This window comes from Otolemur garnettii, unplaced genomic scaffold, assembly GCF_000181295.1.
Source record: "Otolemur garnettii isolate 467f Iridium unplaced genomic scaffold, OtoGar3 scaffold00134, whole genome shotgun sequence".
Lineage (NCBI taxonomy): Eukaryota > Metazoa > Chordata > Mammalia > Primates > Galagidae > Otolemur > Otolemur garnettii.
In genome coordinates, this window is record NW_003852529.1 from 1,840,770 (window position 1) to 1,857,026 (window position 16,257).

At 47.3% G+C, this 16,257-nt stretch overlaps 1 protein-coding gene across 1 annotated transcript in view; it reads left to right on the forward strand.

Moving 5' to 3' along the window:
• CPT1A (carnitine palmitoyltransferase 1A) overlaps nucleotides 1–14,328 on the forward strand; it is a 51,231-nt gene extending 36,903 nt beyond the window's left edge. The window contains exons 12-18 of the mRNA XM_012810443.2: nucleotides 1,611–1,727; nucleotides 3,158–3,322; nucleotides 7,423–7,557; nucleotides 8,626–8,778; nucleotides 10,345–10,458; nucleotides 10,691–10,783; nucleotides 12,078–14,328. Coding sequence (XP_012665897.1) covers nucleotides 1,611–1,727; nucleotides 3,158–3,322; nucleotides 7,423–7,557; nucleotides 8,626–8,778; nucleotides 10,345–10,458; nucleotides 10,691–10,783; nucleotides 12,078–12,164 — 864 coding nt within the window. The 3' untranslated portion in view covers nucleotides 12,165–14,328. The remainder of the gene's footprint in view (nucleotides 1–1,610; nucleotides 1,728–3,157; nucleotides 3,323–7,422; nucleotides 7,558–8,625; nucleotides 8,779–10,344; nucleotides 10,459–10,690; nucleotides 10,784–12,077) is intronic.
• Nucleotides 14,329–16,257: the final 1,929 nt, after the last annotated feature.

Here is a 16,257-nt window from a genome sequence, read left to right on the forward strand (position 1 = left end):
GTGGCTGGCGCCTTAGCTGGTTGAGCTATAGGCGCCGAGCCCAGAGGAGGTTTTCTATGTGGAGAAAAAGATGAAAAGGAAAACCCAAGGGCTCAGGCTTTAATGCGTCGTGTGGTCCTGATACATTAAAAGCAGCTGACTGGCACAGCAGCCCTTCACTGCCACCAGCGTTCTTTGCTGATGCCAACAAAAAACTTTAAAGGCCTTTTAGCCAGAAAATCCATCAAAGATCAAGCCACCTTCGGTGCCTCTGGACTTGGCAACAAGACACACTATAAGTCTCTGCACAGTGTGGTCCTCCGGGCCTGTTGCACCCTGTTCCAAGGACTTGCCGAGTCCTACGCGCGTGAGAGCTGGGCTTGGGAAAGGAGAGAGAATGGGGATCATAGGCAGTCTGGGCTTCACCGGAGAAACTTATCAAGTAGGGAAATTACTGGATATTTGCAAAGTTAGGCTTTTTTTTGAGTCAGGGTCTCACTCTGTTGCCCAGGCTGGAATGCAGTGGTGTCAGCTTGACTCAGACAGTAAGTTCTTGCTCCTGCCTACCAAGTATCTGGACTATAGGCATGCACCACCATACCTGGCTAATTTTTATTTTGTGTGTAGAAATGGAGTCTCACTGTGTTGGCCAGGCCAGTATTGAGCTCCTGGCCTCAATTGATCCTCCTGCCTCAGCTCCCAAATGCTGAGATTATAGGTGTGAGCCACTGCACCAAGCCCTGTGTTCAAGTAATCTTCCTTCCTCTGCCTCCAAGTAGCTGGGACTACAGGTGCCTACCACAATGCCTAATTTTCACTTCCTCCCTCCCTCCCTCCTTCCCTCCTTCCCTCCCTTCCTTCCTTCCTTCCTCTTTTCTTTCTTTCATTTATTTTGAGATAGTCTCACTTTGTTGCCCTTGGTGGAGTGCCATGATGTCACAGCTCAAAGGAACCTCAAACTCTTAGGCTCAAGTGATTCTCTTGCCCTAACCCCCTGAGTAGCTGAGACTACCCCTGCCTGCCATAACGCCCAGCTGTTTTTTAGAGATGGGATTACACTCTTGCTCAGGCTGGTCTTGAACTTACTAGCTCAGGCGACCACCCACCTTGCCCTCCCAGAATGTTGGGATTACAGGTGTGAGCCACCCTGCTTGGCTAATGTTTTTATTTTTATTAGAGACTGTGTCTCACTCTTGTTCAGGCTGCTTTTAATCTCCTGAGCTCCTTGGCCTCCCAGAGTGCTGGGATTACAAGTGGGAGCCACCACACCTGGCCCCATGCTTATTTTTTTTAGGTACTCTGGGTAAGATGAGGGCAAGGGATATACTCTTGACCAGGGTGACCAGTTAGATAAGGTGGCATTTCACTGTGACTGTTCACAGAATGGCCTGTGACTCCAGGGACTGCTAGATGGGAAGGAGTCCAGGTGCTCCAGGCACTGACAGAGTCTCTACAATGGAGAGAAGACCCACCTCCCTCAGGGCTGGGCAGAGGGCATGGAGTCCTAAGTGTTTCGTGGTTGGAATGCATCTATGAGGATGTGTGTCCACTGTGGAAATGAAACATGTTTCATGTGACACTGAGTTATTGTGATGTCTGAGTCTACTTCTTCACCCTTCTATTTTTGACAGTATGTCATGGCTACTGACAGCTTTCAGCTGGGCTATGCAGAAGATGGGCACTGCAAAGGGGATACCAACTCCAGCATTCCGTACCCCACCAGGCTGCAGTGGGACATCCCGGAGGAAGTAAGTCTCAGCACCAAACCGCTGTGGTTTACCCAGGATGGGAAACAGCTTTATTTATTTATTTTAGCCAGAGCCTCAAGCTGCAGCCCTGGGTAGAGTGTGTGGCATCACAGCTCACAGCAACCTCCAACTCCTGGGCTTATGCAATTCTCTTGACTCAGTCCCCCAAATAGTTGGGACTATAGGTGCCCACCGTAACGCCTGGCTATGTTTTGGTTGTAGTTGTCATTGTTGTTTGGCAGGCCCAGCCCAGGCTGGATTCAAACCCACCGGCTCTGGTTTATGTGGCTGGCACCCTAGCCACTTGATCTACAGGCACCAAGCCGGGAAACAGCTTTAAATGCTTCCAACCAAAGTTTCCAACTGTACTTCCTGGGCGTTCACAAGCTCAGTTGAAGACCACAAAGACTGCAAGTTGTCTTTTTAGGGAATTTCTCTGGGGCCATGGGGCTGCCGTATCGCCCATTCCCTCAGAAGCCTTGGTAAATATTGCTTCTTCCATTTGAAGAACCCACTGGAACCTTGCTAGACAGCTATTAAAATGGTCACAATGAAGAAGTAAAAACCAAAATACTCTGACTTGCTCATTTGTAATTTTCAAAACATAATTGATTTTTTCTTAAATATTCTCAGATAAAGCCCACTCAGTAGGAGCCCTCTGAGGAAGGAATTTGCAAGTTGGAAATACCAAATCTCAGAAGCAGGAATTCCTGGGGCCCAACAAATAATTTTTTTTTAAAACAGTCTCACTATATTCCCCTAGATAAAGCGCTGTGGTGTCACAGCTCACAGCAACCTCAGACTCTTGAGCTTAAGCAATTTTCTTGTCTCACACTCCCAAGTAGCTGGGACCAGAGACACCTGCCTCACATCGAGCTATTTTTTTATTGTTGTAGTTGTCATTGTTTTTCAGCTGGCCCAGGCTGGGTTTGAACCCACCAGCCCCTGGCGCCCTAGCCGCTTGAACCACAGGCGCCGAGCCAAGCTCGTTTCTTTTTAGCACTAAATAATTCATTGTATGGTTGTCCACTTATTTTTTAAAATGTATTTCTCACTTGCTGCTGTTTAGCAACAACAGGCTTCATAAAACAAAACCCCTGACTGTTTAAAATACACTTTGGGATCTCATGGGAAACCAGGAGTCCCAGTCCCCAGGTGTATTCCCATCCTTCCTGGGGAGCAAGGGGTCAACACAGTGCCACTAACTTGCTGGGGCTTCAGACCACCTTTCCAGAAAAAATGGACAAGAAAACATGATCTGTATGTTTTCAAGAAACGACCACTGCGTGAGCACTGCCCTGAGCGCCGTCCCACTGCGTGAGCACTGCCCTGAGTGCTGCCCCACTGCGTGAGCTCTTTCCTGTGATGCTGTCAGGACTTTTTCCCCTTTATTCCTTATTGACCAAAACCTTTATCTCCTTTCTCTCCAGTGTCAAGAGGTTATAGAGACCTCCCTGAACAGTGCAAATCTTCTGGCAAATGACGTGGATTTTCATTCTTTTCCATTCGACAACTTTGGGAAAGGCCTGATCAAGAAGTGCCGCACGAGCCCAGACGCCTTTGTCCAGCTGGCGCTGCAGCTGGCGCATTACAAGGTAGGAGCCTGGCTGTGTCCCAAGTACTTTGGGGGCTCCCCCCACACGCTGGGGCGGGGGGAGACAGGGAAGGCCAAAACCTGGCACCTGAGAGTGCAGCTACAGGCGCCAGAAGCACTCCCGGATCCCCTGGCTGTGGCAGCAGGGAGTGTGTTCATGCTGTACCAGCTGAGCTCACAGATGTCCTCTCCGGTGGGAGCAGACTCCTATCTGACACAGACGACAACAGGGGAGGGAAACAGGGAGGCAGAAGAAAGTGAGATCTCATCACTCTGCAGAGGAGAGTTAAACCCTAAAATAAGCCCCATGTCTTAGAATTTGGTAAGGTACAAATACTTAGGGCGGGTTACTGAATATCTCTGGCCTTTTTATTTTTTGTAGAGACCAAGTCTTATCCTGGGTAGAATGGGTAGAATGCCGTGGCATCATAGTTCACAGCAATCTCAAACTCTTTAGGGCTTAAAGTGATGCTCTTGCCTCAGCCTCTCAGATAGCTGGGACCACAGGCACCCACCACAATGTCTGGCTATTTTTTAGAGACAGGGTCTCACTCTTGCTCAGGCTAGTCTCAAACTCCTGAGTTCAGGCAATCCACCTGCCTCAGCCTTCCAGAGAAGTTTTTCTATTTTAGGAAAGACAGAATCTTTCTCTTGTTCAGGCTGGTCTTGGACTCCTGAGTGCAAGTGATCCTCCCCACTCAGCCTGCCAGAGTGCTGGGATTATACATGTGAGCCACTGCACCCAGCCAAGTATTTAAAAATACTCTACTGGGCGGCACTGGTGGTTCAAGGGGTAGGGCACTGGCCCCATATACCAAGGGTGGCCGGTTCAAACCCAGCCCTGCCAAGACTGCAACAAAAAAAATACTTGGGCATTGTAATGGGTACCTGTGGTCCCAGCTACTCAGGAGGCTGAGGCAAGAGAATCGCCTAAGCCCAGGAGTTGCAGGTTGCTGTGAGCTGTGTGACACCTCGGCACTCTACCGAGGGTGATAAAGTGAGACTCTGTCTCTACAAAAAAATAAAATAAATAAAATAAAATAAATATAAAAATACTCTACTGACTCATATTATTAGGTCAGAGAAGAGACTGTGAGGAGTCCTCAAACTGTGGCCTGCCTAGGACATTTATCCAGCCCACCGGGTGTTTTTGCTGCTGCTGCCTGTCCTGCTTAGCAGCCGACTCATCCCGGGGCCCACAGTCCGGCCCTCCACCGGTCTGAGGGACAGTGAACTGGCCCCCTGTTTAAAAATTTTGAGGACTCCTGGACTAGATAGTAATTTTAACGAGTTCTAAAAAAACATTTAAAGTTAGCTTCCATTTCTTGTAAGTCTTGGTCACAGTGCTTAGTCAAGGGGCCTTTCCCTTAATGTGATAGAGAACATCGTGTTTAAGTAGCTAAAAGCTATTGCTTAGGGAAAGAGGAGATAGCAACCCATTAAAACAAAAAGGATAAGGAAGCCTCCGGCAGCAGACAGGATAATTGGGCGGCAGGGACATTTGCCTTTGCCTACTGAGAAGCTGGAGCAAGTGCAGAGCTTTTACAATTCTAAGCGTGCTCAGCAACCAGGCCTGGTGCAGAATCACACAAAGACCAATTTCTTCCTGGGATAACAGTGATAGCCACACATAGAGTATTTCAGAAACTGAGAAACCAAGAAACAAAAATCTGGAACCCCTGGGCATAGGTTTATAAAGCAGACAGAACGCTGTGCAGAAAGACCAAGAAGCACCCAAAGAAAAGGGAGAAAAGGCTGTGATTTTGGGTAAAAGGATTCCGTACCACAGAGGGATGAACTTTCGAGTCCACAGTTTTAACATGAACACCGCCAAAGGTTCATGTTGACCAGTTGAGCTGGAAGTTTCTCTGGAAAGGCTAACACGAGAATAACCAGTAACGTTCTAAAAAAGAAAAGGAGGAAGGTGCAGACAGGCAGAGGCAGGGGGACACCTGTTCTTTCCTTTTTTTTTTTAAAGTCTCATTATGTCACCCTTGGTAGAGTGCTGTGGTGTCATGGCTCACAGCAACCTCAAACTCTTAGGTTTAAGCGATTCTCCTGCATCAGCCTCCCAAGTAGCTGGGACCACAGGTACCTGCCACAACACATGGCTATTTTTTTTTTTGTAGAGACACAGTCTCACTTTATTGCCCTGGGTAGAGTGCCATGGGATCACACAGCTCACAGCAACCTCCAACTCCTGGGCTTAGGCAATTAATTCTCTTATCTCAGCCTCCCAAGTAGCTGGGACTACAGGCACCTGCTACAATGCCCAGCTATTTTTTTGTTACAGTTTGGCTGGGGCTGGGTTTGAACCCGCCACCCTCAGCATATGGGGCGGGCGCCCTACCCAGTGAGCTATAGGTGCCACCCTGGCTATTTTTTTCTTATTGCAGTTGTCATTATTGTTCAGCAGGCCTAGACTGGGTTCAAACCTGCCAGCCTTGGTGTGTGTGGCTAGCTCCCTACGCACTGAGCTATAGGCACCACTGACACTTGTTCTTTCAAAACCTGCAGTGCAAACCCTAGAAATCATAAGATTGTTGTAGTCAAAATGATGTATTCCTGGCATGTGCAATGGGGTAGGAAGCTTGCAGCCTTAGGGCCACATGGCCTTTTGACTGAATCCAGATTCTATAAAACAAATCCTTTTATTTATTTGTTTATTTATTTATTTATTGTATGAGGCATGTCGAGTCTGAAGCTATGTGGGATCATAGCTCACAGCAACCTCCAACTTGAGCTCAAGTGATCCTCTTGCCTCAGTTTTTCTATTTTTAGTAGAGACAGAGTCTCACTTTTGCTCAGGCTGGTCTTGAACCCGTGAGCTAAGCTCAAGCTCAATCTACCCACCTCAGCCTCCCAGAGTGCTAGTATTACAGGCATGAGCCACCCTACCCGGCCAAATTTAGATTTGGTCCAGTGCCCGCAATTGGGTGTTTAGAAGGCCATATGTGGCCTTGAGGTCATAGCTGACCCACCCCTGCACCAGGGCCTGTCCCAGGGCACACCAGGTGCCTGGGGAATGTGTCTGGTCAGGAATAACTAGAGCCCCCAAATTGACGCTCATTACTCTCCTGTCCCTGCTTGGTGCTGGCTTGGTGGCTCTGGTGGCTGGTCACTGCAAGCTCCCTGGGATTCGGCCCTGTCTTTTTCCATCTGCTGCTCCCGACATCACCTTGGAGGCTCATTGCAGGTGCCGTTGGTTGGCTCCCCCACTGTGTGGCCCACCCTCCCTTTTCTCCCATGTAGGTGTAGATTCCTCTTGCTGTGACTGCCCCTTAGTGAGGGGCCCAGCCCTGCTCTCCCCACCCTCGAAAGCCCAGCAGAACCGCCCAGGTTCAGTCCAGCTCTCACCTGCTTTGATCCTGCTCTGGAGGAACCTGTGTGACTTGAGAGCACCCACACTGTGACTCACCCCACTTTAACAAGCCCTGACTCACTGTACCCGGCACCCCTTTCCCCACACCCCTAGATGCCACCTCACCTGTCTCCAGCTGCCAGTGCCGCCTCCCCATCCTGGCTCAGCAGGTGACTTTTCTTTGCTTCCCCCAGAAGATAGGGGCTTTCTCAAAAAACTGGCCATCCGCATCTGCCAGCCCACACACGACTGTCCCCTTCGTCTAATGGGCAGCCTGGCCTTGCCCATTTCCCCCCTGCTACAGGACACTCCTCCTGCACCCATCCCTTCTCTTGAAGGGGCATCGCTCTCACCGCCATCCAAACATGATAGACGTCCTCGAGTCATTTCAATCACACGCAGATGTCCTCATGCCCTGAGTTCCTTCCATAAACTGTTCCCATGCAGGGAGCTTAGCATGAAGGGCACACGGTGGAGGTGTGTGAGATTTGGGGAGGAGTGTCACAGCATCAGTTGCATCCTCAAAGGGAAACATGGGTTAACCAGACACTGCCCCCTCCGCCTCTACCCCGCCACCTCCCAAAGCTGATGGAGCCTCTGCCTGCCCCTATGCAACCAAACACATGGGAAAACCGTGGTGGAGCGGCCCACCCTTCCATGCCAGCCTTACCCAGTCACTCCCTACGCCTTAGACATCACCATGCCCCTCCCTGTGCACTAACATGCTTCTCCTTTGCCAGGACATGGGCAAATTTTGCCTCACGTACGAAGCCTCTATGACCCGGCTCTTCCGGGAGGGCAGGACGGAAACCGTGCGCTCCTGCACCACCGAATCCTGCAGCTTCGTGCTGGCCATGGTGGACCCGGCCCAGACGGTAAAGTGCCCCCCATTTTCATAAAAGGGATCTAGAGGTTGACACTCCAGCTTCTCTGATTTCTCTGATTTCTTCTGCAGTGATCCTGAATTTAGATTCTTTCTTCCATTCCTTTCAAGGGATCGGAAAGTATTACAAGGCAGTGGATGGGACATGTACGAGGAGATTCATGTTACGAACCATTTTTCCAAATTAAAGTCTTGACTTGGACTAGAACTCATGAGGGAGGGAATAGCAGGCAGATGCTGTAGGACAGTACAGGTGGCTGGCATTGGGGTGAGAAGCTGCCACCCCACGTGGGAACCTCCTACTTGGTGTTATTAAAGCCACTGCCACACTGGGCACTGCGTGCCAGGCCTCGGCCCAGGAGTTTTCTGTACACTGCCTTTTGCAGTCCTAGCAGTACCCGCCACGGTGTTATCAGTTCATTTTCATAGATAAAGAAACAGAGGCTCAGATGAATTCTGCAAACTGCTGGACTACGTGACTAGTAAGTGGCTGAGGTCAGGTCTGGGCCCAAGTGCCCCTGACAGTGCAGGTGCTTACTGACCCAGGAGATGTGACTGGGCCTCTCTTTTACCTTGTGGAAAGGCTTTCAATTATGCAGAAAGAAATCAGGTGTTGTCATGACAGATGGCTTTCATCTTTTATTTGAAGCCTTGAATACGGACTTATATGGGCACATCGCCCTGATTCTGTGGTTTATAGGACAGAGGGCAGAAGAACTGAAGCAGCCCCTTTGGGTCAGGTTTAAAGGTCTCTTTAAGTGCTGTTGTAGCAGAGCCCTTTCCATACAAAGAGAGTTTGCAGCTTGGGCTTTCCTGCCTACTTAGTGAACTCATTTGCATAGAACATGAAATGACACCAGGTGGGGACTTTGTACAGAGGACCCCCTAGGTGTTTCCCCATCAGCCAGCCCTGCTGCGGCCTTGGGGCTGCCTGATCCGAGGTGTCCAGTGGCAGCAGCCTGGTGGAGAGAAGGCGACCCACTCCCTTCCTTCTGAAACTTAGATCCATGGTGTAAGACTTGGGACGCCCAACACTTATCCTTTTCACCCTGTTGCACAGGTGGAACAGAGACTCAGGTTGTTCAAGATTGCGTGCGAGAAGCACCAGCACTTGTACCGCCTTGCCATGACGGGCTCGGGCATCGACCGCCACCTCTTCTGCCTTTATGTTGTGTCCAAATACCTCGGTGTGGATTCTCCGTTCCTTAAAGAAGTAAGCTGCCTCTTCCCTGGGAGGCACTTCTGTTCTTTTGGTTAGTCCAACACTTGGCGAATTAGTCCAGAACAGGCACAGCTGTCATGACAGAAGATGAAGCCTATAGTTTTCATCCTATACTTCTTCATAACTTGGAACACTTTGCCGTCAGATTTAGCCTCCTCACGTGCCAGAAATTACCTCAAGAGCTTAGATAGTTACTAGGAAGCGATGAGCTCTGAGTGTTCATTACCTTTATTTATCTTATTTATTTATTTGTTTATTTTTGAGCCTGGGTAGAGTCCTGTGCTGTCACAGCTCACAGCAACCTCCAACTCCTGGGCTTAAGCAATTCTCTTGCCTCAGCCTCCCAAAAAACTGGGACTACAGGCGCCCGCCACAACTCCCAGCTTTTTTCTTTTTTGGTTGTGGTTGTCATTGTTTGGCAGGCCCTGGCTGGATTCGAACCCGCCACCTCTGGTTTATGTGAGTGGCCTTAGCCACTTGAGCTACATGCACTGAGCTTATCCCCTTTATTTTTAATATAATTTATTTTACCGTAAGTTTATAAAATATAATTTTTTTTGAGACAGAGTTTCACTATGTCACCCTTGGTAGAGTGCCATGGCATCACACAGCTCACAGCAACCTCCAACTCTTGGGCTTATGCGATTCTCTTGCCTCAACCTCCCAATTAGCTGGGAGTACAGGCACCCGCCACAACACCCAATTATTTTTGTTGTTGTTGTTGCAGTTGTCATTGTTGTTTAGTAGATCCGGACAGAGCTTGAACCCGACAGCCTCATTGTATGCGGCCAGTGCCCTACTCATTGAGCTATGGGCACCAAGCTGTAAAATTTAATTTTTTGAAGTGAAGGTCTGGCTGTGTTGCCCAGGCTGGTCTTAAGCTCTTAGCCTTAAGTAATCCTCCAAAGTAGCTGGGATTACCGGTGCCTGTCAGCGTGCCTGACTAAAAAAAAAAATTTTTTTTGAGATGGAGTCTCACTCTGTTACCTTGGGTGGAGTGCCGTGGTATCAGCTTAGAGAAATCTCAAACTCCAGGGCTCAAGTGATTCTCCTGCCTCAGCCTCCTATGCAGCTTAGACTACAGGCACCTGCCACAACCTGGCTAAGTTTTGTATTTTTAGTAGAGATGGGGTCTCGTCTTGCTCAGGCTGGTTTCAAACTCCTGAGCTCAAGCAACCCACCTGCCCCAGCCTCCCACAGTGCTGGGATTTATAGGTGTGAGCCACTGCACCTGGCCTAAAATTTAAGTTGTAATAGTAGCTATATTTAACAACCAACTTGAAAAATCCCTGGAAATTGAACAGTTGGCTCACCAAACTGGTACAAGTCTTGAGCCACCTGCTGGATGCCGCTGCTGTTGGCTGGTGTTGGCTCTGAGGTCCAGGTGTCCTCACACTCTGCCTCCGCTCTGCACAGACCCTGCCCAGCCAGCGGGCCTCAGCAGCACACTGAGGACTCTGGGTCTGAAGCAGGCCTTTTCTTCTCTTCCCTGTGGGGCCTCTCGAGGACAGAATTAGGAAAAGTGTTATTTCAACGTTTTCTTCTTTCACTCGACAGGTTTTATCTGAGCCTTGGAGATTATCAACCAGCCAGACTCCTCAGCAGCAGGTGGAGCTGTTCGACTTGGAGAGGAATCCGGAGTACGTGTCCAGTGGCGGCGGCTTCGGACCAGTAAGTGCACTGGGTGCCGGACGATGGTGCTGGACGATGTGCGCAGAGGGGTGTGACATGCCCATTTCGGTTTTGAGCACTCCTTGTGCCTTGTTGTTGTGCCACTATAGAGAAAGTCCTGCTGATTATTTGCACAAACATCAACAGTTGTCTTGTAGTTTGAACGTTAGAAAGTCCCTTTTCCTCAGGGTCTCATTTCCCAGTGATAGAAGTTAAACTTCTTTTTCTCTAGGTTGCTGATGATGGCTACGGTGTGTCCTACATCCTTGTGGGAGAGAACCTCATCAATTTCCATATCTCTTCCAAGTTCTCTTGCCCCGAGACAGTAAGTGTGAAAAGAAGTTACTTTTTCTGAGGATGGGGTGCTTTTACTTTTTTCTTTTTATGAGGACACAGCTTTAATTTGACCAAAAATTTCTCAATGTAATGATCTATTTTTACTTGGTTAAGACATTTTGTTTTTATTTATTTATTATTTGTGTGTGTGTGTGAGAGAGAGACAGTCTTACTATGTCACCCTGACAGCTGTGAGCTGTCATCACAGCTCACAGCAACCTCAAACTCTTGCCTCAGCCTCCCAAGTAGCTGGGACTACAGGCACCCACCACAATACCCGGCTATTTTATTATTGTAGTTGTCATTGTTTGGCAGGCCTAGGCTGGGCTCGAACCCGCCAGCCCTGGTGTATGTGGCCAGTGCCCTAACTGATGAGCTGTAGAAGCCGAGCCAGGTTAAGACATTATCAAGTAAATGAAATTCAAAATTCGCTTAACCTAGTTTTAAAGAAATATGTCTTGTTTGGTTCAACATGTTTACCTTTGCAGGTAGCAGTGGTTTTTGAAACATAATGTTAGAGGGCTTCGATAGTTTCCTGTAACACTCGGAAGGTGGACTAAGGGCAATGTGAACACACTCAGAAACACACATATGTGATGGAGCAGGGGATCCACAGTGTGACCTCCTTTCGGCGTGGTTTATTAATTCTTATTTATATTCTCCTTTCCACATTATACATAACCTGACACGCAATGCCAGATGTGCTAACAGAGAAAACTGGCATTCATTTAATCACTGTTTTTTGTTTTGCTTTGTTTTGTTTTTTTTAGAGACAGAGTCTCACTTTATCTCCCTCGGTACAGTGCTGTGAAGTCACAGCTCACAGCTCACAGCAACCTCAAACTCTAGGGCTTAGGCGATTTTCTTGCCTCAGCCTCCCAAGTAGCTGGGACTATAGGCGCTCACTACAACGCCCAGCTATTTTTTTTCTTGCAGTTTGGCCGGGGCCGGGTTTGAATGCACCACCCTGGGTATATGAGGCCAGCTCCCTACTCACTGAGCTACAGGCACTGCCCTGATCACTGAGTTTTATGAAATGCATTATCTTTAGAGAAATCCTTAGATCAAAAATATACCCACACGAACATCTCAACTGTCGCCTCAGTTCCTCTCACCATTTCTCCAGAATGGATATGGTAATCATGCAGCCAGCAGGTCAAATCTCAGAACACTGGCAAAACGAAGTTCGAGTTCATCTTTGAGTTGGATTATAAATGACAAAGCTTGAAATTAGGATGTTTCCATGTTTTAATGTGCTTTTGTTCTTTATTTTTAAATTAAAGGATTCTCATCGTTTTGGGAAGCACCTGAGACAAGCCATGAAGGACATCGTCGCTTTGTTTGGGCTCAAGTCCAACTTCAAAAAGTAAATTCCTGTAAAGGTGCTGGGAAGGAAAATGAACTCTTCTGAGACAAACCAAATGAAAAATAGGTGTTCATCTTGATTGTGTCATAGTTCAGGATGAAAAATTGCTCTTAAGAAAACTCAGAAGTTCTCCTTCCAGAAAATGTTGCTGTTTTTGTTTTCCTACATCGGTGTGTGAACAGGATAGTTCCACCGTGTGAAGCGTAACTCTGCTGCCAGGCTTGTTCTCCCTTAGGGGACATTTGATAAAGTCCCCCCGAAAGTCTTTTGCATCGGCGTGTATTTATTAAGGGACTAAAACATCGTTGAACTAATTAGAGAATCAGTAGGGTTGTGACTTCACACGCGCCGGAAGTGGAATTGGCACACTTCCTCAGTGGTGACTGAATACCTGGTACTTACGGCATTTAATGTCATCAGAGCAGTATAAAGGTTGCTTTGTTAAAAGGAAAAAGTGTTGGTCACGTTTTTGGTGTCAACAGTTAAAGCTAACACACTAGTAACACACTAACATGAAATGCTGTTTTGGAAGCAGGTCTTCGTCACCATGGGTAACTGTCATCATCTGGTGTGGGAGCCTGTCTCTGCCTCTCCGTGTTCCCAGCAGGCAGGATACCACGTCTTTAGTTTTACTGTTTTGCATGTCTTCAAGAGCCAGTGCCTTAAAAGTGAAAGGCCCTACATAAATGTAAGGGAGACCAATGAGAGTTTTATTTTGTGAAGCTTTGGGGTGGGATTGTGGGTCTGTTGTTCCCTTCTCAATTTACTGGGTACGGATAACCCTAGATAAGTGTTTGCAGTGGTTCCCTCCCTCCCTGAGAAAGACCAATTCCCTCAGGAGGGCAGCTGTGCGGGGTTTTCCTCATTGGACTGCCTTCTTATCATTAAGCAACAAAAGAAATAACAAGTGTGTTTTAGAAGAAGGGAACCAAAGATATGATGGTTCAGTGTCAGTGTGTCTGGAGAATTCACTTTAGAATAAAATCTAATATGTGCCTCAGGATCACAGCCTGCCCAGACTGACAGCAAGCAGAGCAGGACATTGGCCACTGAGGCAGGACAGCCTGTGTGGAAGGGAAGGGCAGTCCCCCACGGTCAGCAGGGTGCAGCTGCCGTGGTGAGAGGAGTCCCACTCTCCTTTCCAGAGGAGTTGGAGGTAGATGGAAACAGAGGGCTGGGTCACGCTGGTGGGCAGCTGGACTGTCACGAGTGATGGTGCTAGGTTACCGTGACCTGTACTTCAGACAGGAGTGCCTTTGCCGGGACCGTCTGATGACCACACAGCAATTATGCACTGAGTCATCTTCAGTATTTAATGTAAAAGAGAAGCATCATGGAATGAAATTCTTACTGCCTCTGAGCTGTCCTGACAAGCTTGGCTGTTTTTTAAAATCGTGTATTTATTTTTCCGACCACTTCGTTCTAGCTGGGCTTACCTCCTTCAGACTTCCGCGCCCCACTGGTACAAAATCCTGGGCTGGACTGTTGGAGCAGACAGAAGATGCTTGCTGAAGAGCATGTGTATTTTATTTATGTACATTTTGTAATGCAAAATTTCCCCTCAATGGGCCAAAGATTTTTTTCCACTTAAAAGCAAGAAGAAGTGAAAAGACCAAAAAAAAAAAAAGCAAAAACAAAAAACCAGTAGTATCAGAACCCCCCTCATCATCTGTGGTATGCAGCTCCAGAGGGTTTATGGGGAAATAGCCCCTCTGCCCAGGGCAAGTGTAGCTTCCAGTCAAAGCTGGCATCAGTGTCTGTCAGAGCCACCTGGCCCGTGCACTGTGGACCACTGAGCAGTCTATCACCGCAGTGTTCACACCGGACGCGAGTGTAGATATGTTAGTACTTCAGCATATTTGGCTTTATATCTCAGGTTTTAAATGTTTCAAATGTAGTTGTTGCTAATCAGTGCAGTTATCAATGCAATTTCATATTCCTTACAAGGAGGAAGAGTGGGTTTTTATTGTACATGTTGAAAGGGGGGAGGTAAGAGTATTATGTATTTAATTTGGAACAAACCATAGTCTTAATGCAGCCATGGTTTGAATTTGTTATGTTGGTCCGTTCGTTGCATGTAAATACAATATGCTCTTTGGATGTAAATCTTAGAAACGCACAGTATGGATGTAGGATATCAATAATAAAACATTAATCCCAGTCTACTATGGTATTCATCGCTGTCTCTTTGGTTACATTAATGAGGGGGATTATAAATCAGGAACCAAGCTCTGGCCCTTGGGACAAAGGTGAGAGAGAGAGAGAGATGCAAAAAAGACCTTGGAGCAGGCAGAGTGGGCAGCATGAGGTTCATAAAGTTGACTGGGAAGAAAAGCTTCCAAGTGAGCCTGGTGATTTTTGCTTTATATTTATTAGTCCGTTCATGTTCTCCAGTGCTCAAAACAGTGTCTGACACATACTAGGTGCTAATAAATAGCTGTTCAATGAATGCATAGATTGACTCCATTTCTTTAACTGACTTCCTTTTTTTTTTTTTTTTGAAGACAAAAGTCTCACTCTGTTGCCCCAGACTACAGTGCCATGGCATCATTATAGCTCACAGCAACCTCAAACTCTTGGGCTCAAGAGATCCTCTTGCCTTAGCCTCCCAAGTATGCTGGGACTACAGGTGCTTGTCACAATGCCCACCTAGTTTAACTTTTTTTTTTTAAGTAGAAATGGGGTCTCTCCTGCCTTTGCCTCTCAGAGTGCTAGGATTATAGGTGTGAGCCACCACAGATAGATTTTTAATCACACCTTTTTTGGCATATACTCTGTAGATAGGGACTAGTTTCCAGTAAGTTTTGCAGTGTTATTTCTGTGGCAGCATCCCAGAATACGTCAAATAAATGTATTTTTCTAGAACTTGCTCTCTGGAATCCTGCCCTGTGCTTGGGGAAATGGCACAAGTACATAGGAAGTGGTGCAGTGGTAGCCAATGCATCGAGAACATTTTGTAAATTAAGGTACATTTAGCTACAATTTCTCATTTCCCTATATATGGTGATGGAGGGGGTGACTTTTGGGACAGCCTGTAGTGCTGCTATATCTTGGTTACTACACTTTGACTTAGAAAAGTAATTTTTTTTAATGAGATTAGAAAGATGTTTTACATCTTCTTTTTTACTAAAATAATGCTCGTACGTGGAGACAGCTGAGAACTCATGGTGAGTCCCCCCTGCACTCCCGACCATCCTCCTGCTCCAGCACCCTTTGAACTCTGCCTGGTTAGGTTGGCAGGTTGTGGCCATCCTCTAAATAAGCTGTGGCCTCTTTTCTTCATAAGACAGGGATAATACCTATTGATTTGTGCTTCTGTGAAAGATGAATTTAGCTCACCTCCCATCCATTAAGTTTGATAGTGTAGTTGTATTCGTTACTCCTATTGTTGACCAACTCCCCTCACTCAGAAACAGCAGTCAGTTAACATTCTAGCTCCCATCTCTAAGGATGGGACATGCATGCCAGGGTGGGAATGCCCCAGCGGGGTCCTGAGAGCCCAAGTGCAGAAAAACTATTTAAAAGACTATGTGTTACTGGATGAAGAGGGTCCAGCCACCTGTCACTGTCAGCCAATAGGCAGAGACGGGGGATAGGGTCATCAAACTTCATCAGAAGGCGGGGATTCTGGAGAACAGTGAGAGTAGCCTCTCCAAGACTTCTGTTCCATTTTCAAAATTACCTTTTTTTTTTTTTTTTTGAGGACAGAGTCTCAAGCTATCCCCCTGGGTAGAGTGCCATGGCATCACAGCTCACAGCAACCCCCAACTCCCGAGCTCAAGTGAATCTCCTGCCTCAGCCTCCCAAGTAACTGGGACCACAGGCGCCTACCACAATGCCTGGCTATTTTTTGGTTGCAGCCATCATTGTTGTTTTGGCGGGCCCGGGCTGGATTCGAACACGCCACCTTAGGTGTATGTGGCTGGCACCTTAGCCACTTGAGCCACAGGCTACCAACCAAAATTACAGTTTTTATACATTAAAGTTCAAAGCAAAGACCTCACCAACCCTCATTCCAAATAATAAGCAGTAAAACTCAGTGACCTATTACAACATTCCAATTCAAAAGTTAATCTCTTTTTCTTTTTTTTTTTTGA